This window comes from Cystoisospora suis (genome assembly GCF_002600585.1).
Source record: "Cystoisospora suis strain Wien I chromosome Unknown contig_2320, whole genome shotgun sequence".
NCBI lineage: Eukaryota > Apicomplexa > Conoidasida > Eucoccidiorida > Sarcocystidae > Cystoisospora > Cystoisospora suis.
This window is the reverse complement of record NW_027155119.1, coordinates 34,697-56,636: the sequence shown is the minus strand read 5'-3', so window position 1 is coordinate 56,636 and position 21,940 is coordinate 34,697. Positions and strand designations below refer to the sequence as shown.

Below are 21,940 nucleotides of genomic sequence, written 5' to 3'. Positions count from 1 at the left end.
GTTTGTCATCTCCCTCTACGTCTTTCTCTTCCACTTCTCGTGCGAATCTTCGCTTACCTCTTCCGCCTTCCTCTTCTACGACTGGACCGTCATGGGGAGGAAGAGCTGCAGGGAATACAGCGTTTCCGCCTTCAGGTGTACATACAGTAGGTTCATTTTCTTCACCATCTATAGCAAAGCCTGTAGAAATTTTGACTCTTCATAGGCTTCCGTTCAACTACACACCCATCTTTGGTGAGTTCCTTTCAACGCCGAAAAATAACTTCTTTCCTTGCTGTGAGATAGATACATCATCGCGGAGCACATGCACAGCGAAAGTCAAATAGATTTCCTGTATATGCTAAGACGGGTATACTATATCAGTATATGTATTCACGTACACACGCTGGTTCATAGTTACCTATATCTATCTATCTATCTATAATCTACCTATCTATCTATCTACACCATATGTGTATATGTCTATGGTATCCCTATTGATACACTTCTCCATATATGTAAGGTGTAGTATATTCCCGTGTGGGACTTGGCTCACGTGTCTTGGCGTACGGTCGTGTTTAGTAGGTCACCTAAGGCGACTATTATAGAAGCAATGCATGCGACCTAAGATTCTTTCTTACGTAGATGTTCCTTCCATTTATTTTTTTTAGCGACCGTGTCTAGGTAGAAGGCGTCTTTCTTCTGCGTATCTGTGCCTACATATTCCTCTAATACGTCTCTAGATCTCACGAGTTTCCTCCATACTCTACACTCATATATACATACATACATTCGGACCTCTATACATACATACGTACTCAAACACATCTACACATGTATATAGACATATACATATGTGCACGTACATACATCTACACCAACATAGATCGTGTTCTGTAGGAAGTCGTCCTCTCCTCATCGGGACAGAATGAGACATGACGAGGAGTGTTTCATGTACCACCGCATTCATGAAATCTTCCTTGTTTTCTCTTTTCTCTTGAAGATCTTCCCTACTCAAAACTGGGCCCTATTCACGCCGCTGAGTCTTATCTATGTCCTTCACCTCTTCACCCCCTGCTATGGGACTTTTCTTATCTTTCCTTTTTTTCTCCTTCTTCTTCTTCTGTTTCATTTCTTGTTATCGCAGGAAGTCTTGTAAGTGCTTACAGTGTGAAAGTTCTTTCAGGCAACTCTCATCGAGGAAGAGGAGAAGGGAGAGCCGGGAGAAACGGGATGTCCCTGGAGCAGCTTAGGACGTCATGGTGGATGCAGCTTCGTGAGGAATTACGAGCGCATGCAGAGGCTCTTCATTGTGATGTTATACTTGGCTATGACGAGGTGGTAAGTCAACAAGGAGACAGGGTGTATCTTTATTCTCTTCTAGTGGCCTTGGTCACATGGAAGAACCAACGACTCCGTCTTGTACGAGATCACCGAAGGATACGTCGAGAGAAATAAAGGATGAATACAAGAGTCACTCATATATGAATATCTATGTAGGAATGTGTATGCATTTGCATGCATACATGCATAGAAAGAGCCAGCCAAGTACTCCAGGCTCTATGTGGGTGACATATAGTGTAGGTATGCGTACAAGCTTCCAATCTATATGTCTCTGACAGGCTGTACAAAGGACACCCTTTTTTCACACCTGCCGAGAAAGAGAAAGAGCGGATTTTCTTGAGTTGTCTTCATGAATATGGTGGGTCTCCACCCCCTCCTCAAGTATTGCAGGTATTGAGTACACATCAGTCGGCAGTACTCGCTCTCCAAGCAGCTTTAGGTATCCACGCAGAGCACACTGTATGTCCGATTGGCCCCCTTTCGGCGGATTATCCTTCCTAGTCCTCATAGGTGTGCTTTGATCATAGATATAACAGGCACTGAAGATCAAACTTCGTTTCAACGGGAGAAAAGATACACACTCTACACGCTTCAATCGATCAGACTCACCCTACACTCAACTTTGTACCCGAAGCGGCGGAAGGAGACTTTCGCTTCGTACCTTTTTGTGATGTCGCATTAGGGGCGAGGTGGGACGGTGCTGTTTCTGATCTTGGCTGTCCCAGACTGACTTCATCTCGATATTTCAGCATCGATTTGCATTGACACAGCACAGCAGCTACCGGTTCGTATAGAGTCACTTCGCTCTAGGGGGCGGCAATCCCAAGTCATAGCTGAAGCCACCCTAGGAAAACCAACCGAGCGCCGTCACTCTTTTGCGTGTGCATGCATGCGCCGTGTGAATGACACTGTGGAGATCTTCTTTCACTCCACGCATGAGTGGCTTCTCCTGTTCAGCAAGTATCGGTCATACATCAGGTGCGTCTTGTCCTCGTGTCAAGCTAGCTGGGAGGCTAGACACATAGCAATGAAGCATGTGTGTCTCTCCAGCTGTCTGTCGACTTGCACTTGGGATAGAGCGAGGGGAAGAGGAGGTGCGGGTGTATTGCAGTACGTCTCTATCCATATCACTCACGGAGTCTTGTGCCTACCTCTCCTTCAACTAGGAGTACCAGTGTATCCCTCCATATTCTCGTCCCCATACGATCTCATGAACTGCTGTAGATTATGATGATTTTATGACGTATTTGAGGATCTTTCTTTCTTTCTCACTCCTTTTTTTTCTTTCTCTTTCGTTCTTTCCTTCTCTCTTTTGTTTCTTGCGCCTCCTCTTCTTTCTTGTCATCCTTTCAGACATGCCGCTGCGGGAATGTTCTTCTTCTTTCTTGCTCCGGCACGGCTGTTCGTCTTCTTCATATTCCTCGCCTCAAGGCGCCCAAGCGCTCTGAAGAAGATGTCCTTCCTCCTTGTCGTTCCTATTCCCCCCCCCCCTCTCTCTCGCTTCCTCAACCACCGTCTCTTCTCCCCCCCTGTGCCTTCTCTTCTTCTTCATCTTCTTCTTCCCGGAGAAGTGAAGGCACCCGTCGAAATGCCGCCCCCCCACCCTCGTCTTCATTCCTGTCACCTCCTGATGTTGAAGATCGTAGAAGAAAGCCCTCTTCTTCTTCTTGCGCTTCTTCTGCTTCCACTTATCCTCATTCATCTCAGCCCCTTTCAGCTCATCATCTTCTTCCATCGACGGCTCATGTCTCTTCAAAGGGTGGTGCCACTGACCCAGCGTTCTCTCATCGTTCTATGCCGTCAAATCTCTCACGTGTCTCTCAGTCGACAAGAATCTCCTCTTCACTTCCTCATGCTTCAGCTGACAGCGAGGCAAGAGACCTCTCTCATTCATCCGGCTCTCCGCCCCAGCAGTATTCGATTCTACCTTGTTCCTCTGCTTCTTCTCTATGTCCTCCTAGTCTTTCTTCTCCATCTCCTCCACCTCCTCCTCCTCACTTTCAAGAGGTAACAGATCTCTCACGTCTCCCTCCTGAAGAGTTTTCTCAACAAGATGTCCCTTTCAAGGCATCTGACTGCGATTCCCTTCAATCTGAACCTCTTCCCATTCCGAGGGGGGTCGTTTCTTCCTCTTCTTTTCTTATTAAAAAGAAAGAGAAGACTCTCCACCCGAGTCCTATTGCATGCACCTCTGTGGAACATGAAGGGGGAGAGCCATGTATCTCTTTAGGTAATGCCTTGACGAGGAGTAACGACCCGTCGGGTTCTTCCATGGACAGTGAGTTCTCCGCGTTTTCTTCTTCTTCTTTCTCTTCTTCGTCTGGCTCTTCTCTCTCCTCTTATAGGAGTTGTAAAGGAAAAAGCAGCCGGGCTCCAAGTCAAGTAGCTGAAAGTAGACAAATCTTAACAGATATCTCATATAGTCATACATATAGGATCTCTTGCCACGGGTTAGAGAAAAGAAAGATGAGGAGAGAGATGCATGCTTCTTTCTCTTCGTCTTATCCTCCCTGTGAAAATGATGCCGGAGATGGTCTAAGGGTGATAAGAAGAAGAGAGATGCATGCCTCTTCCTCTTCTTCTTCTTATCGCCCCCCAGAAGACCATCTCCAGCATGAAGTGTCTGATCTCTCGTCTCGAGCATGTACGTGGGCTCCTGGCTTCAGGAAGAAGATTCCAACAGGCAAGTTGTTTCGAGAAGATCAGAAGAGAGAAGAGTTCCATAAATCCAGAACGGATGTCCTTCTTATGGATTCAAGAAGAAGAAGATTTCATACCGTTTGCATGCATCAAGCTACTACTGCTACTACGACGACGACTCCTCCTAATCTCTCAGCGTTGCCCACCACCCCGGATATAGCAACTTTATCAGTCTCTCCCAGTCGCTCTTCTCTTCGTCAATCCATGAAGCTTGAAGGCAAAGAAGAAGAAGGAATAAGAGAAAGATATGCTTTTCTATCGTCTTCTCAGGCGCACGTCGCTCCTAGTTATTCTCGATCGATAAACGAGAGAACCATTCCATATTCCCCTTTCCCCCTTGAGGAAGATGAAGACATGAGAGATTTCGACAAGGCGAGGAAGATACAGAAACAGATGGATGTAAGGCAAGAAAAGAAAGAGACTTCTTCATATGAAGAGAAAGACGATGAGGAGGTGCTGAATGGAGAGAGACTGAGGTCATACTATGAAGAAGATTTCAAAAGACGTTATGTGTTTGATAAAGACCTTATAGCTAGCCGTCGCAGTCAGAGTATAGAAGATCTCCTCTTACAGCAGCAGCAGAAGCAGGAGGAAGAAAGAAGAAGAAGAAGACTGAGCGCGCCTCTCGTTTCTTCAGATAGAAGAGAAGACAACTCTCGATTAGGGCGACGCGGTATAGTGGGTGAAAGTAGACAAGGAGACAAGAAGAAGCAGAAGAAGAGAAACAGAGGAAAAGGAGATGCGTGGGGGAGAGAAGAACAAGAAGAAAGGGATCAGAGAGGAAGTTCCTCTCATGGTTTCCATGGCACATCTCATAAGCATCCTGTCACTTTATCTTCCTCTAGACGGCAACGATCACGTAGTAGCAATGGTAGCAGACACCATCCACATCACCATCATCGTCATCATCCTTCATCCAAGCTTTCTTCTTCCTCTTCTTTCTTATGTCTTCCTCCTTGTGTGATGCTCCATACACCTGCGTCCTTCTCTTCTTCTTCTTTCTTATCTCTCAGTCAACCTACGACGTGTCCCTCGGAGACACAGGGGCCTCAGAAAGGGACGGTCAAAACTCCTAAGCAGCTGTCTTCTTCTTCTTCCTCTTCTCCTCCATTTTTTTTCCCTTCTGTGTGTAATCGGGGGAGGGAGCTCATAGGGGGAAGCCCCGAAGGAATCGCCCAAGGTGTACAGGGATCTTCGTCTCCATCATGTACAGATCCATCGGCTGTAAGAGAAGAACAAGAACAAGCGAAGAGACAACAGGTGCATGCATGCCGAGTATGTAGGAAGGGTTGCGTTCCTGAAGTCCTTCTATCCACCACAGAGATTCCTGAGAATCTCCCTGTCCTCTGTAGATCAGAGCTCATTCATGTACGTGTATGTCGTGTATTTGGAGAACGGCGGGGACACCTCCCTTCTTCTTCTTCCTCTTCATCTTCTTCTTCTTCCTCTTCCTCTTCATCTTCTTCCTCTTCCTCTTCATCTTCTTCCTCATCTTCTTCTTCTTCAAGTCCTTCACCACGTCGGAAATCGAGCAAGTCGAAACGTCGTACACCTGAGACTTCTCTCCCCTCATCCGGTCGTCCTAGGCGTCATCCAGCAGCCGCCCCTACTGCTATTCCTTCTTCTTCTTCTCCAGGAGAGAAGAAGAAGAACAACGTCCGAGATGGCAAGGGAGAAGAAGAAGGATGCGAACAAGAAGAAGAGAAAGAAGAGAGAAAAGGACGGAAAGCACATTCTTCTCGGGACCAAGCTAGGGAACCGAGAGATCCGAAAGGTACTAGAGGAGACACCTCAGAGAAAAAGGATGAGACCGAGATAAGCACCATCAGCAAGAAGAAGAAGAAAGTTCATGACTCTAGTCAAGTCGTGTCTGAAAGAGAAGGTCTTGATTCTTCGCCTTTTAGGGAAGGAAGAGTAGCAGTTGAGAGAAGTCGAAGACGAAGACCAAGTGAACGGCCTCGAAGTAAAGAAAGAAGGAGAATAAGAAGAACCACATCAGAGGGCAGGGAGGGAAGGGTGTTACATCATCGTCGTTCAAGAGAGAGGAAAGAGGGAGAAGCTTCGTCCTTTCCGACAGCTTCGTCTCACCTTCCTCGTCCACGAACTCGAAGAAGAGTCAAGACCTCTTCTCGAAAGAAAACCAAGAAGAAAGGCGACAAGAATAAAAAGACCAAGAAATCTTCCTCTTCTTCCTCTTCCTCCTCATCTTCTTCCTCTTCTTCATCCTCCTCTTCTTCATCTTCCTCTTCTTCTTCTTCACCCTCTCCACGCGGAAGAAGAAGACGACGAAGACAGCAAGGCAAAGTGAAGCCCGCCGTTCTAGCTTTAGCTTTATCGGAAGTTCTTCCCTTTCTCTTGATCGATCTTCATCATCTCCTAATTCTCAAGTTGAAGATGTACGCATGCAATGCTGCCTTTGGATTGCGATTTTCGTATGCTGTCTCGACACGGTCGGTTATCATCGAAGCCTTAGCGACAGGTCTTGTTCTTCTTCCTCTTCCTTCTCCTGAGCCTCTTCTCATTCGCCGGTCTCCCTTTCAGCGAGCGGTAAGAAATCGACTTCATCGGATTGTACATCCGGAAAGTCGCGACAAAACCCTAGGGGGGAGAACAAGAGAAGCGGGGGGGAGAAGAAGAAGAACAACAGCACGGGGAGAAGGTGAGGTAGGTCTCAAGGAGAAGACTTTGAAGGATCTTGATGAGAGAAAAAGGCAGAGGGCGAGGAGGAGGAGAAGAAGAAAAGAGAAGAAAAGAAAAGCACTAAAACATGCAGCTCTTGACGAGATAGAGAAGGAAGAAAGAAGAAGGCGAAAAGAAAACAAAAGATATGCCGATGAAGAAGAGGAGAAAAGAAAGGTTGAAGGAGGCGGAAGAAGAAAGAGAAGAACAAGCCTAGAAGATGTTCGAGAAGAAGAAGGAGAATCTTTAGGGGGAGGAGAAAAGATCAAAGCCATCCAAGGGGGTGTAGAAGGAGGCCAGGGGGCATCTACCCCACACCTGCGAGATTCTTCTCCTTCTGTTGACGCTTCTTCATCTCTACCTAGAGGAATAGAAAAAGAGAGGTCGAAAGAAGATAGAGACGGAGAACAAGTTCTTCTGAATGAGAAAGATCAAGGTAGGAAGGAGACGAAAGAAGATGCGGCTCCAAAAGAACGAAAAGAAGAAGAAGATGAGGATGAAAAGGAAAGGGAGGAGAGAAGAAGAGAGAGAAGAAGTGTGTGTGGGGAGGAGGAGGAGACTGAGAAGGTTGTTCCTGAAAAACAACGAAGGCTTCGCTTCAGGCTTCTCAGTAGTTCTTTAAGAGACAGCGGAGAGACACTCGGAGAGAAGAAAGAAGCGTCAAAGATCGAAGAAGAGAAGAAGAAGAAGGCGACTTCTCGGGGCTTGTTTTCTTTCTTGTTTCGAAAGAAGAACGTGAAGAAAGAGAAAGGTAAACGAGAAGATGAAGGTGATCGTGATGAAAGACAAGGAGAAGACGAAGGAGAGAAAATGAAGAAGAAGAAGAAGATTTCCAAGAGACATCAAGGAGCAAAACGACATCTCACTTTTAGACGTATGAGCTCACCCTCTTCTTCTTCTTCCACGTCATCTTCTTCACCTTCCTCTTCTTCTGCTTCTATTTTTTCTTCTTCGGGTACATCTTCTTCTTCGTCTTCCTCTTCTTCCTCAACTTCTTCATCGTCATTGACTTCTTCTTCTTCGTCCTCCTCATCTTCGCATTCTTCTTCTCCGTCTTCTTTATCATCGTCATCTTCTTCTTCTCTTTCTTCTTCTTCGTCGTGTCGATGTTCATCTCTTCATTCTCACCGGCCCCACAAGAGACGTCTACGTCTCCCCCGGAAACGTCGGAGAAACTGGCGTTCTTTAGCGGCCTCGCTGGTGCATCGTCGTTCTTCTTTCTCTTCTTCTTCATCCTCTACACCCTCTTCCTCTTCTTCCTCGTCATCAAGTCCTTCTTCCTCCTCTGTCCTAGAGTCCTCCTTAAGTCTCTCCCACTCTTCTTCGTCTCTTTCTTCTCACTCTTCGTCAGATTCTTCCTCATCGTTGAGCTCAGAAGATACTAGTAGTAGTAGTAGGAGTGACAGTAGTGATGGTCATAGTCATCCTTCATCTCCATCTTCTTCTTTCTCGGGTTCTTCTTCTTCTATTGCATCTAAGGCGATCACTTCATCCCCTCCTATTCTTCCTTCGTCTGTCTGTCTGTCTTGTCCTCTCCCACCTTCATCTCTTCCTCCTGCCCTTCGACCTCCCGTTCTTGAACTTGACTCAGTGGAAGGTCACCAGCAGCCCCTCCGGCAAGGAGACCTCTTTCATCTTCTTCTACATTCGCGTCGCTTGTCTCTCTCTTCACAGAAGAGAAAGATAGAAGAAGAGAAAGAACGAGGGAAAAGGATAAACACAGGAGAAAGAGGGGGCGCAAGAGAAGAAGTCGCCTCAAGAGAGAGAGATCGGGATGAAGGTTGGGAGAAGGGTCTCCACAGAGAAGAAGATGAAGAAGCAGAAGCATACGGTCGATCCAATGAGAAGAGGAGAGATTCTTCTGTCTCTCTCACGAAGGAAGAGAAAGAAGGGAGGGATCAAGGAGATGATGTTGTTGAAAGGGATGGAGGTTCCCCTTCTTCTTCTTCATCTAGAAAAGTCATGAAAGAAAGAAAAGAAAGGTTTCGAAGAGAAAGAAAAGAACCCTCTTCTCCTCAGCTCTTCATGAGTTATTCTCATAGACCGCCGTCTCTTCATCTATCTCCCTCGGCTTACGCTGCGCATCGTAGCAATGGGGTATCAAGCTCGTCCTCTTCTCTCTTTCAAGGCCCACCTAGAGAGAGAGAAGGAGGAGAACAAGAAGGAAGAGGAAGACCAGGGATGGATCTCCCTAAAGAGAATCTTCCTTCTCCTCATGAGACTCCTTCTTTCTTCCTTTTATCATCTTCTACGTCAAAAGAAGTGACCAAATCGAATTATTCTCTAGATAAAGATTCAACATCTCTACCCCCCTCTCCGGCTCCTATGATTGACGGCCTCATCTCGTCGTCTTCTTCTTCTTCTCCTCTTCTTCCATCGCATCGTGAAGAACAGCGAAGGTCTCTTCATTCGTCAGAGCCTCGTCCTGTACCAGAAGACGATGAAGGCTCACGGCTCTTAGGAGTTGTTCTCTCTTCTTCTTCTCCTCGTCACTCGGGAGACAGAGGGGCACTTCCCTCGACTATCAACGATGCTTATTGTCCTGGCTCATCTGATAAGGCCGAAGGAAGAAGAAGAGGAAGAAAAGAAAGTGAAGAAGAAAGAAAGAAAACGCAGAAGAAGAGTAGAGAGGAAGAAGGCTCCGAAGCGAAAGGAGATCGACAGAGCGATGAAGAGGCAGAAGCAGAACACGAAGGAGAGGAAGAAGAAGAAGAGGGAGAAAAGAAAGAAGGAAGAAGAAGTCGAAAAGAAAAGGATGAAGAAAGAAGAAGAAGACGACGACGAAGAAGAAAAGAACAAAAAAGAAGAAAAGGAGAGCTTCATACATCAAGAACTCCTCGTCATCCCCATCTTCATCGACATGGGGCTCTACGGAAAGATGAAGAAGAAGAAGATCTCTCAAGAGAGGTCCAGTATCTATGTCTACAGAATTGCTATCAGAATCACCTCGCTCTCTCTATATCTTATCCCACACTCACAGCGAGAGACAGGAATAGTACCATCAGTAGGAGGTAAGCCAACGTAAGGGACAGATGCCATAGATTAAAGATAGATTCAAGATAGATTAAAGATAGATTAGAAATAGATAGATAGATTAGAAATAGATAGATAGATAGGCTTGTTGTCTTCTTGGTTCTATTAGAGTCATCATAAACAACGGGTTTATCGGAAAGACTGTCTCTCTTCAAGCCTCGTGGCTGTGCCTGGTGCTCCATCCATCTATCTCTCTCTCTCACATGTATCTCCGTCTAATCTATCTATCTATCTTTAAACCATCTATCTATCTACCTATCTGTCTTTAGTCTATCTATCTATCTATCTATCCTTTTTCTATCTATCTAGAGACAAAGAGGCACACTTTCGTGTCTATCTATCCATCTACCTATCTATCTCTCGACATGAAAAGTTGTATAAGTCTGTATAGATGCATGCCCCCCCTTAAGGGCATGATGTTCCAGACTGGTCGATGAGTACGAAACACCTGCACATGCGTTCTGTAGAAACACAACAAGAGAACGCCGCTGTACATACATCATAATCTCCATATTCATACATACACATACACACTACATACTCATATATACATTCCTACTCATACCTACATAGATAAACATACATACATCTTCATATATACATCTTCATCTATATTTCGTCTCTTCTCCCCCCCTATAGTTGTGTGAGTGAGATCTGCATGCTGGCGTTACACTTCAGATATCTCCAGCGGGGGCTACGAGGGGACGCGCTTTCTTCCCCCTCTGCCAATCCACCTAGCAGCCTTCGACCGACTTCACACCCTCTTCCTCTTCTCGTAAAATTACACCATACTCCTCTAGATCATCATCTTCGCCACAGTCTTCATCGTAGCCAGCATCTGTCTTCTTCTTTATCTTCTTCTCTTTCGCCTACCTCCTCGCATCCATACCATCACCCTGATCATCCTCCGCAGCCTACGATACATCCACCACCGTCTCTTACTCAAGGAGACACCTGTCTCCCTTCTTCTTCTCCTTCACCTCCTTCTTCTTTCTTTCTTACACCTTCCTCTCTCCATGTCCCTTCTGGGCGTGAATCGACAGCGGGTGGTCTCTCTTCTATGTTACACGGAGATCGAAAGACACCTCTTGAAGCTACGGTATCAGAAAGATTTCCTCCCGCCGCATCTATGAAGGAAGAGAAGAACGAGAGCGTTCCAGAGATTGCATCTTCTTCATCTTCTCCCTCAAATCTCGAATCTCTTCATCCTTTTACTAGCATGATGGAAGAGAAGATCCCGCTCCGTAATCCATCCCAGAGAAGGTTCCCAGATGAAGAGAGTCACTATCTTGACGAGACGAAAGGAAAAACGAAGGAGGACAGAAAGGGGCCTTCTTCGGATGCCCCAGATTCATTCTTGGGATATAGTGGGAGAAGTCTCTTTCAACATTTTTTGAAGTCCGACGGAATTCCTCCATCACATCAACCTACAACTCAACCTGAAGAACCTCATCATTCTGGTGTACATACACCTCACAACGGGAATCATAATAGTAGCAGGAGTGGTCTTCTACCTCCAGGGGTTGCCCCCTCATCGTCTTCTTCTTCTTCCTCGGCCTCTTCGTCTTGTGAAGTCCAGGGAGCCCCAGTAAGGATGCCTCTTCCTCATACATTCTTGTCATCCTATGGTCAACTACAAGAGATCCAAGAGGAGCAGGCTGAAGAGGAAGAAGAGGAGGACAACAGGACGACGAAGAAGAAGGACGTTTCTTCCTCTCTTCATCCTCTCCATTCTCAAGGAGGGAAAGACAGACACCTTGGGAGAAGAGAAGAGGAAGAAGAGCTTCACGACTTGCATGCAAGAGATTTCCAGGCCTCTTCCTTCTTTCCACAAACTTCTTTGAGAAACCCCATGCCCTGCGACAATGACTTGGCTCTTTATCTTTTCCCTTCTTCTTCTTTTCTTTCTCCCCCTACTTCCCAACAGGATGAGAAGTCGAAGCCGAGACAGTTACACCAACCCCCCCCCATTCGCCCACGTCTCCTGCGAGGAGAAGATGAACAAGACAGAGAGAAGGAAAGAGCCTCTTCTTCTTCTTGTTACTCCTACCACTCGTCCTATCCGAGTGAAGAGATGAAAAAAGTCGGAGAGAATCAGAAGCGGACGCGTTCGTGTCTAGATATGGATGGCCCCCTTTCATCTTCTTCTCAGCATTGCCATGACACCAAGCGTAAAGACATCTCTAGGCCTCATACACCCATGAGTCGCGATCAGCAGGCACCTCATTCTTCATATGCTTCCTCTTCTTCTCATGGAGACGATGAACTCCTCGATGCCACCACTTTTTCTCTTCCTCCTCATTATCCTCATTCTCATCATTGTCATCCGGCCTTCTCTTCTTCTTCTTCTCCTTCTTCTCGATATAGTGGCGACTTCGGTCTTCGATACTTCAAGAGATGGTTTCTATCACATGAGTTGCGAGTCTTCGTGTTTGATCTGGATGACGAAGTAGATGAATGGAGATTGAGATGTCTCTATCAGCAGAAGGCCTTTCCTTCAGATCTATGTATGGCGGGGACAATCGATCTTCTCCCAGGTGTACAGTATTCTTGTCGCCCTCTTCTCTCTTCTTCTTTTGCGACTTCTCTAGGAGCTCAGGGAGATCGAGAGAGAGAATGGAGAGATCGAAGGAGAAGGGAAAGAAAGACCGAGAGTGATCAAGATGGAGGAGGAGGAGAAGAAGAAGAGGAGAGAATGAGAAGAAGAAGATCGCAAAGCCTCGAGAGGAGAAGAATAGACAAAGGGGGAGAGAAAAGAGAGCTGATGCCCCTATGTGAGGACGAAGGGCTCGTGTCGTCTTCACCACATCAGAGAGAGAGCAAGGAAATCGAAGACGAAGAAGAAGAAGAGAAGCAAGGTATGTTGACGAGTTCGAGAATGAAGAATGTCGTCTCTAGACATAGGATGGAGGCCGAGGAAACATGGCAAAAGAGAAGAGAAGAAGAGAAAGAAGAAGGAGAAGATGATGATGGTAAGGAGGAGTATGAAAGACACTTGAGAAAGATAAGAGAGATGGATGGGGTGATAGACAATCCTCCTTCATCTGTGTGGAATGGTAGAAGAAGAGAAGAGAAGAAGAAGAATGATAGGGAGAATGATGAAGAGCTCAGAAGAAACCGAACGTCTCTTCCTCGATTCGCTGTTGTAAGGCATCGCCTTCCCCTCTCAGAGAAAGCTCTAAGATCTTCAAGAGCTCTAAACAGAGAACTGCAAAAGGTAAGAAGAAGAAATTGAAGAAGAAGAAGATTAGAAGAAGCAGAAGAGGTAGAACCGGGAGAAAAAGAAGAAGAAGAAGCTTCATGCAAGAGGATAAAATAATTTGACTTGCTAGAGTGGGGTTGTCATGTATTATCTACCCATCGTCGTGCCTTTGATCGTCTACCGGAGAGCTATGAGAGAATCTTTCAGGCATAGATGAATGAAAGAAAATTTCGCGAACAGGCATGATGGCTGTACAAGCGCAAGCTATATAGACGACAGCATTCTCGCCTTTTTTGACTACCCCCAGAAGAAGCGAAGGAGGAGACATGTCTCACTCGATTTCAAGAGAAGGAGAGAGGAGATGGGAAGAGGGAGACGTCGACCACGTTTCTTGTGTGCATGTCTACAGACACACAGAAGAGTGGGATAGAGAATAGAGAGATATAGACAGTGAAACAAAGGATTTGAAGATCTTGGTGTTGATGATACTTGCTACGCATCGTATGATGAATAGGTATATACAGATACCTATATGTATATGTATCTGTATGTACTAGGTCTACGTATGGAAGTAAGTTCATACATGTTTTGTGTAGAAGGAAAGATCATCGGCAGATCTGTCGCTACACTATAAGACATAGATATAGAACACGTTTTACTCTATTCAGACTCTGCTCTTAGTGTACAGATAAAAGCGACTGTTTTCTTGCGCCAATCGCGAGTGTAAGAAGAGACGGTCCCTTCCTCATATAGGTGTATGTACATCTTCTTTCAAGTCTATACGTGTACTACTTACATCTATACATAGAGAGAGATAGATAGGTGGCTTCCTTCCTACGACTCGTATACCTATATGTTGTAGATATTCGTATATATCTAGTGTGTCTCTTTCTTTTCAATATACGTGTATGGAGATGTATGCGCGTTTTTCTGCGTCTCTCTTTCTCTCTCTGTCTATGCGTGTGTATGGATGTGTCTTCATATCCATCATCTTGTTGGTGTGTGTGTATCTTTCTGATGTGAACTGCAGGGATGGGATAGCGCCCTTACACAGCTTGTTGTCGATGCTCTCTTCTCGAGTGATTTCCCCATAGCTATAAGCGGCTTAACGTCTTCTCTCTCCTTTATCAAGCATGACTGTCTGCAGATATCTTTATCGGCCCAACTTCTTCCTTTCTCATCACCTTTTTTTCCTTTCTATCATCTTCACTCTTATCCCCCTTGTAGATCTTCTCCTTTTCTTTTCTCTTCCATGTTACATCGATCTTTCTCTCACGAGAGGTCTTCTCTTCCTCCTTTGAAGCGGGGCAGTGCATGCATTAAGAGGACCAGTGGCGGTACTAAGGACGGGCGCCTCCTACCAGCGATCATCACACCTGTAAGAGGAGACAAGGTAGGAGGTGGTGTAACTACAGTGGAAGAAGCTGACTTAGAAAGAAACCAAAAGACTTTTCTCTCTCTCCAGATCGAGAAACCTCTCACTTCTCATGGTAGACCTATCTTAGATCCCACACCTATACTCGATGTCCATAGGAAAAATCATCACGGCCCAAATTCTCCGCAAGATTTTGTCAGTCATGATCGAAGAGATGAACAGAGAGAACAAGACCTCTCTTCTCTATCAGGAACAGGAATGAGAGAATCTTCTTCTTCTTCGCCTATTCGACAAGACCAAATACATCGTCCCACCTCGATCTCTGCGTCTCAGAAGCTTCAGTCTCCTAATATGAGGGGGGATAGGAGTAAGCTTCTTACACGCAGGCCTTCTTCTTCTTCATATACAGGCAAGGCAGATAAGCTTGTAGATTCACGAGAAAGCGACGACCTTACCAAGGCAAAGATGACAGGATATCTCACGCGAGAGGAAGAGAGAAGAGTAGAGGACCATGGAGAAGAAAAGGGTCAAGAAAAGATCTCCGGAAAGGAAGGGGATGATTACAGCGCCAAAGAAGCATTTCAAGATGGAGCCATGATGTACAGAAAAAAGGACCAAGCAGGAGAGAAAGGGGGAGTAGACAAGAGAGAAGAAAAGATTGCTTGCTATGGAGATCAGGTTGAAAAAGAATGGAATCTTTCTTCTTTTCATGTACGATCTGAAGGTATCCATACTTCGCATCTTCCTTCTTCGTTCTCGTCTTTGTTCCCTGGAGAAGGCCATACTAGAGCGCATGCATCTCCTCAGGTGTATATACACCACTATTCATCGACCAGTTCGATCTCTCCAGGGAGGGGGATGACTGGATCTGAAGAAGGAGAGAAAGAGGGCTGGGGATCTCTTGACGAAGATAGAGAGACGAAAGGGAATCCGATGGGAAAGACCACGAGTCAGGGAGAAGAAGAGAAAGAAAGACCAAGAAAAGAAGAAGAGACAGGGGTGTATGGACGGGGGGGTAGATGTGTTTTGAAAACGAGAGGTAAAGAAGGAATGAAGCTATATGATGTGAATCAAGATTCTCGTGATGTGACGACTCCTCGCCACGATCAACGGGAGGTCATGTCGATAGACAAGCCAAGGCGATTAAGACAGAAACAAGACGACCAATCGTCTCTCTTTCTCTCACCCTTTTTCTTACACAGTAGTAATAGCAGTTGTAAGTCATCGTCCTCTTCTTCTTCTTCATCTCCTCCTCCTCTTCCTCGTGGTCCGTCTTGTTCGTGTCCTCCTCAAATGAAGGCTCCACCCAGAGTTGTTCCTCCCTCTCATGCCTATTCTTCGTCGAGGTGTATAGACACCCGAATCATCACCAAGGGGAAACCATCCTGTCACTCACTACGACCCTCCGTCGATTCTCCTCTTTCTTCTTCTTCTCCTCCTCCTCCTCTTCATGGTTCTCCCGTCTTGCGACAAAGAGACCCTCAGTTTCTCCTTTTACCCCCAAGGGATCTCTTCCTTTCGTTCCTTCGGTCAACTCGTGAACTCCACATGCATGCAAAGAACAGACTTCTACAGCAGCCTCTACTTCAAGCTCAAGCTCTACTGCAAGGCCATACCAGCCGAAGCAGCGGGGGTCATATGCATAGGCGCCACAGAGGCTCTCATTCATTAAGCGGAGATGAAATGACAGGGCTGGCAAGTAGTTGGTCTCTTCAGGTGAAGAAGAGGTATGATCAGGGGGAGAACCTACTTATGAAGACAAGAGAGGAAAGGCCGTGTAACGGGGAGGAAATTAGGCATCGAGGCGTCTCGAATAAGAAGAATGAGAGGATTCTAGAAAAACTGAAGAGAGAGAAAGGAGAGAAGGGGGATCGTGATGTCGATGGTTCTGATCAGAAGGAAACGCCGAACGGAGATTTCTTGTATGAAGGATGGAACAATCTCATGGACGAGGGAGAAGAAGAAAAGAGGAGGGTAGAGGAAGCTACACAGGGGGATGTCTTTGTAAGTGTCTCTCGCTCACCCACTCCTCTTACGCCGAGTCTACATCTCTCTTTCTATATCTATGTCCACCTCTAAACATCTCTCTATGATGTATATCTATATATATATATATAGTGACGTATGTAGGCAATCCCCTACTACACCATTGTTTACGAAAGCAAGCCCTTCTCTCGTAGGTATGTATATATATATGTACATGTGTATACAGATGTACAGACATACATGGGTACTTCAATGTATGTGGAGTGTTTATATATACTCCTAGACACATGCTTGCGGGCACCCCAGCGTAATGAATCCATCTTTACCTATCTCTATCTTTCTTGATCTCTAACAATAGGTGCACAGCCCTCATGCATGCGTTGATCCATTGGTATTTCATCATATCTGTCTTTTTCTGCTTTCCTATCATCCTTGAGAGAAACATTTAGAGCCACCACCTGTATACTTCGGTAGAGTCGAACCTAAAGAAGAGAGGGCGCTCGTTCCTCTGCTTATCGATACATTTTCAGTCAAGTCTGTCTCTGCATTCATAACCTCTCTCTCTTTCTTTGTTCTCTCTCTCTCTTTCTTTGTTCTCTCTCTCTCTTTCTTTCTCTCTCTCTCTTTCTTTGTTCTCTCTCTCTCTTTCTTTGTTCTCTCTCTCTCTTTGTCTTTATTTCCAAGCAAAGTTCACCTTACATGCTTGAAAGAGCCTCGGTTGTTTCTCTCTGACTATTCAGTTGTGTTTTTTCTTCTCTTCTTGATCGCCTTCCTTCCAACTTCTTCTTCTTCTTTTTCTTTTCCATCTTTTCTCCTGTTCCTTCATCGTTTCCCATTCTTTCTTCCTTTCATTCAAACTCTCTCTATGACTGATTCTGAGCTCTTCTCCTCTACTTCTCTCGGCTGGACGGGCGTCGCTTTCGCTGTTTGCATGCACCCAGGTCACGTGTCTCTCTACTCTCCCTTGCTGTCGCATAGTGAAGTGAGTTCGAAGGAGATGAAGAAGATGAACTTCTCTGTGTCTCTCCGCATCATAAGAAACAGATCGGAGACGTATCTTTCTTTCTTCTTTATGTCCTTCTTAGAAACAAAACAAGACTGAGACAACAAAGGAACAGGAGATCTCTCAGGGAGGAGTAGATCGTCATGATGATAGGACATCTGTTGGCTGGGAGATGAGGTGTATGTACACCTGAGGAGTTGCTATAAACATATCATAAAAGGACTTCCATATATATGTATAGGGATGTAGATTTACATAGTTCACCGATCGATGTATAGAGACAGTATAACTAAAGAGCAAACGTAGGCAGGGGGAGGGTAGCATGCAGTTGTCTCTGTAGAGATGAATCGAGACCTGTAGATTTCTCCTTGCTGATATGTCTGCTGTTTCTGTAGAAGAAAAAAGAAGGATTAGGGAGAGTGCTTTAGATTAGATAGATCAACATTCGGTTGACGCAGATCGTCTTCTCCTACTTTCATTCCAAGGTTACGAGAAAAGAAGAAGAAGACCATCCAGACACTCTCCTTCTCAGTTCGAACTCTTATTCTTACGTGGAGTATACGTAGAAAACACCTCGTGTAAAGGTCTCTTGTTTCTCTTTTGTCTCACAAATTCCGATCACTCTCTGCCTGTGTCTCTTCTCCCCCCTCCTTCCCTTGTATCATTGTCTTCATATATACACATGTAGGTATATATATCTGTAGTCATTCATACACATGTGTATTCGTACTCCTCTATGTATATCTATATACATATACATGTGTGTCTGTATCTCTCTATATGTATATATATATATAAGATATTTGTGTGTATCTCTCTCTCTCTTTATCTATATATATATATATACGTGTATATCAAAGGAGAGACAGGAAAGGAGATAATCGCTATGTTTATCATATCATCGACGACGACTGTTGATCTTTCGTTAGATGAGGGAGTCCTGCAACTCTTTTTATCTTCTTTCTTATTCACACGGCTAAGGTCTGCTTCTCCCCTGCTTTTGTTTTAACTCCAACAAGTAGATGAGGAAGTAACGATACACATCTAGATCTTCAAAGGAAGAAAAGCTGTGACTGTACCAAAAGAATGAAGTGTAAAGAGAGAAACAGTTTTGCTGCTTCGGCTGTGTATAGATGTGTGTGTATAGAGTGTATAGACACTTCAGATCTTTCATACTTACTTCGACGTGATCTCCCTCCCTCACTGTCTTCTCACTCTCTCGCTGTCGATTGTTCTCTCTCTTCTCTTAGGTACCTCGGTCTAGTGTCTGTACACCTCGTCCTTGATACAGGGGCATATAAAAGTCGTCAGGTATGTATAGCTGACGATCCTGTTGTTTCTATTCTTATCTTAGTTAACACCTTCCTTCACGACGACTCTCCTCTACTAACTTGAGACGTAGAAGGTAGTGGCGATTCTTTAACAAGTGACTTCAGAGTTATGCAAACGGACTTGAAAGAAAGGGGGAAAATTACACAGGAGACAAAGAAAGAAGAAAAGTAAGAGAGAAAGACAGAAGAAGAAGACGAGGAAGTACTCTTCTTTTCATTCTTATTGTTCCGCCTTTGTGAGCTAGATGACTGAAAGTTTCTTTCTTCTTTTCCCCCCTCCTCTCTCCTCGCTCCTATGATGGTCTCTTGTCGATGACCCTATGTACGAACATACGTATTCATGCATGCGTACATCTTCATACATGGATCTTCATACATAGACATTCCTACATCTTGGCCTGTGAGGGGTAGGTTGTTCGTTCGACTGTTTTGCGTGCCTATGACGACTGTTTGAAACAGGTTTTCTCTACACCGTCTCTCTCTCTGTTTGTCTGCCTGTCTCCGTCTCTCATCCTCTGACCTCGTTGCCCTAGAGAGCACCCAGGAAGCCGCCTTGGTGTATCCATCACTTTGCCAAACTAAGACTCGAGTTATGAAGTGTATGATGCTTTTCTCGTTCGCTAATTCTCTCTCTCTCTATGGGAAAATGGATCAGAGAAGAGAGGAGAGAAGCGGCGAGGGGGGAGGAGAGAGAAGTGAATCCTCTTGTCTTCGTCTCCTGTAGAAAGATGAGTTGAGACTAGATGATAAGGCCCTACATGAATGATGAAGATATACTAGATCATCCTGCTGCTCTTCAACCTCCTGTCATAGTTGTCAACTTAAAAAAGGAAAGTATCTCATTAGACAAGATTGTCTTTCTTTCATTCAAGGTAGAAGGGAGAGGGGATGAAGGTCAATCTAAAGACGGCCCCCCCCTCCTGGGGTGTACATACTCCTTGGAGACGTCTGTCTGTGGATGCCTTTTGTCTGTTGACTGCCAATCTCTTTCTGTCTTTCTTTTCCATGACTCAAGCACAGGGGTAAGAAGAGTCTGCTTTGTTCATGCTTGTTTGAGCCTGCCATCTGAAGCCATGCCTGTAGGTTTTCTTCATCCTCTATTGTTGTTTTTCTTCGATTCTTTTTCTTTCTCCTTCTTTTCCCCCTGTAGGAATTAGTCGCGGCTTTACACTTCTCGGCTCTTCAGGCGGCGAAGGCGCGGTGCAAGGCGTTAGGTGGGAATGTTCTTCTTGCTTGTAACTTTCAGTGGAACGTCGCTAAAGTAAGAAGGGAGAAGTCGAAAGAGAATCGATACACCCTCGCCCTCTTATCTCGATGGTATCTCTCATGATGTCTCTGTGTGTAGTTATTTGAGAGAGATAGGTAGTAAGAAGGAAGAAGCTGTGCAAGTAAAAAAGTGTCTAGGTAAGAGCTTTTGATACTACGTTCTTCGAGATGGGGTTCTATGTTGAAGGCTGAACTTAATCACTTGTAGTTGCTGTCGTCTCAATGAAGTAGAGACGTCTCCTAGATGGCTTCTATAGGAAGTCTTATGATGAAAGAGATAAAGTATCTTGCCTGCCTGCTGCTCTTAACCTTCCTGGTTTGAACACTTACTCCGAGTGGATTCATCTACACTTATATATCTCCATAGACATCGACCTCTTCTCTCTCTCTATAGCTGGGAGCTAGCCGAGAGAAGCAAGAAAAAGAAAGGGCGCTTCCTTAAGTTTTGAAGACGCAAACAACTTGCATTTTCGATATGCATTTTCCATCTATCGTGACCATCTATCTTTTCATCTCTCTGTATGTCTCCTCCCTTTTTGCCTCCTGAAAGACTCTTTTTCTTACATCTCCAAAGTTTTAGGCGAGAGAAAAGAAGACCCCCCGCCAGGGCGTAGATAGATAGATAGATTAAAGATAGATAGATAGATTAAAGATAGATAGATAGATTAAAGATAGATAGATAGATAGATAGATAGATAGATAGATAGATAGATCTGTGTCATTTCAATCTCTGCCGTTTCATGTTTTTGTTGTAGGGTCTGTTTCTTTCGTTATTTCTTTCTCAGGAAGATCGACAACATTCTTCCGCTGTCTTTAGTATCTCTGGTGACGCTGCTGCCGGTGTTTTTTATAGTCCGGTTGGGTAGCTCGAATACTTTCAAGACAGAAGGACGGAAAAGCATCGAGGGGCAACCAGCCACTCTCAGATGGCTCATCCTATCTTTCGCTCAAGGGGTTTCCTCTCGTATCAGATCACTTGCAGTTTTGTTGAGAGAAGGCATCACCCCACTACTATTACGACAACGGCTACTGTTACTACTTTCTTTCGGTTCTCCGCCACCCCTCCCCCCCCCGGGTGTACATGCAGCAGCACGCTAATGGTACGGGTGGCACCCAATTCACTCTTGAATTGTTTAGAGCCTCACGGTAGAAATTTTTCGATCCGAGATCATGTCTCTCACCCTGCATCTTGGTGTCTTACCACTTGACCTTGGAACGAGAGGGTCGCCGTTCGATCTACGCTCCGTCTAGAGCTGTACAGACAGGAACTCGCGTCTTCAGGGTCCACGCCCTATGGATTCTTCACTGAAGATGAGATGTTTATGTCTGTGTCTCCGGTGAAGGAATGAAATCCCTATGCGGAAAAGAAACCTGACAAGAGGAGATGAACTGAGACACCAGGGGGGGTCCGTAGACATATGTCAGGAAGGATGGCAAACCAAGACACGCACATGAATGGATAGTGACGATCTCTTCTCTGGATAGCTTCTCAGGAGGCTACCGCTTTTTCTTTGTGATGAAGTTTTTTCGACATGATGTGAAGTGACTTTGACAGTGAAAGGTCTTGGAATTTCCTACGCAAGGCTGCCGATTTGTGGAAATCTGTAAGATACCGGTAGAAGAGCGTGAAACACTTGTATAGCACGGCCGAGGAAAATCGAACTCCCCCTGCATGCTCGTGGCAAACAGACAGGCACCTGAGAGGTGCTACGCTGACACAAGGGTCTTCTCTCTAAATGATTCGCGTAACTTAAGCTATTCTGTTCAAGAAGTCGACCAAATGCCTGCCTGCTTATCTCGCTGATAGAGATTGAGGATTCAATGAAGTAATAGGTTCAACAGTGCCTCGTAGAACCTGAATTGAGTCGACGAGAGTCCTTTAGCCTTAGCCCGCTAACGTCTCTCTCGTAAGATAACTCGGTTTTTTGCTTCTTTCGTCTTGCCCCAACATCGTGGAACCCTCTGACTGGACCTTCGAGTCTTGCAGTTCGTTGAGATTCTTCAAGAGGGTAATCGAAGCTCATCGAGCGCGTTGCTTTGCG

General features: G+C 45.3%; 1 protein-coding gene across 1 annotated transcript; it reads left to right on the top strand.

Annotated features, from left to right (window-relative positions):
* The first annotated feature begins 12 nt into the window (after positions 1-12).
* On the top strand, positions 13-21,597 carry CSUI_004854 (uncharacterized protein). The gene is made up of 9 exons (XM_068065035.1): positions 13-234; positions 1,127-1,320; positions 2,677-9,713; positions 10,414-12,952; positions 13,968-16,316; positions 16,983-17,280; positions 18,552-18,612; positions 19,783-19,893; positions 20,684-21,597. Exons 2-6 carry the CDS (start codon positions 1,213-1,215, stop codon positions 17,028-17,030), a joined length of 12,081 nt encoding a protein of 4,026 aa, XP_067922992.1. The 5' UTR covers positions 13-234; positions 1,127-1,212; the 3' UTR covers positions 17,031-17,280; positions 18,552-18,612; positions 19,783-19,893; positions 20,684-21,597.
* The last annotated feature ends 343 nt before the right edge of the window (positions 21,598-21,940 follow it).

What these genes read in the sequence shown, in the direction of transcription:
- CSUI_004854 (XM_068065035.1), top strand. Translation starts at nt 1,213, where the DNA reads ATGTCCCTGGAGCAGCTTAGGACGTCATGGTGGATGCAGCTTCGTGAG. An exon ending in TACTTGGCTATGACGAGGTG is followed by an intron (nt 1,321 to 2,676) that starts GTAAGTCAACAA and finishes TCATCCTTTCAG; the next exon opens with ACATGCCGCTGCGGGAATGT. An exon ending in TAAACAGAGAACTGCAAAAG is followed by an intron (nt 12,953 to 13,967) that starts GTAAGAAGAAGA and finishes TGTGAACTGCAG; the next exon opens with GGATGGGATAGCGCCCTTAC.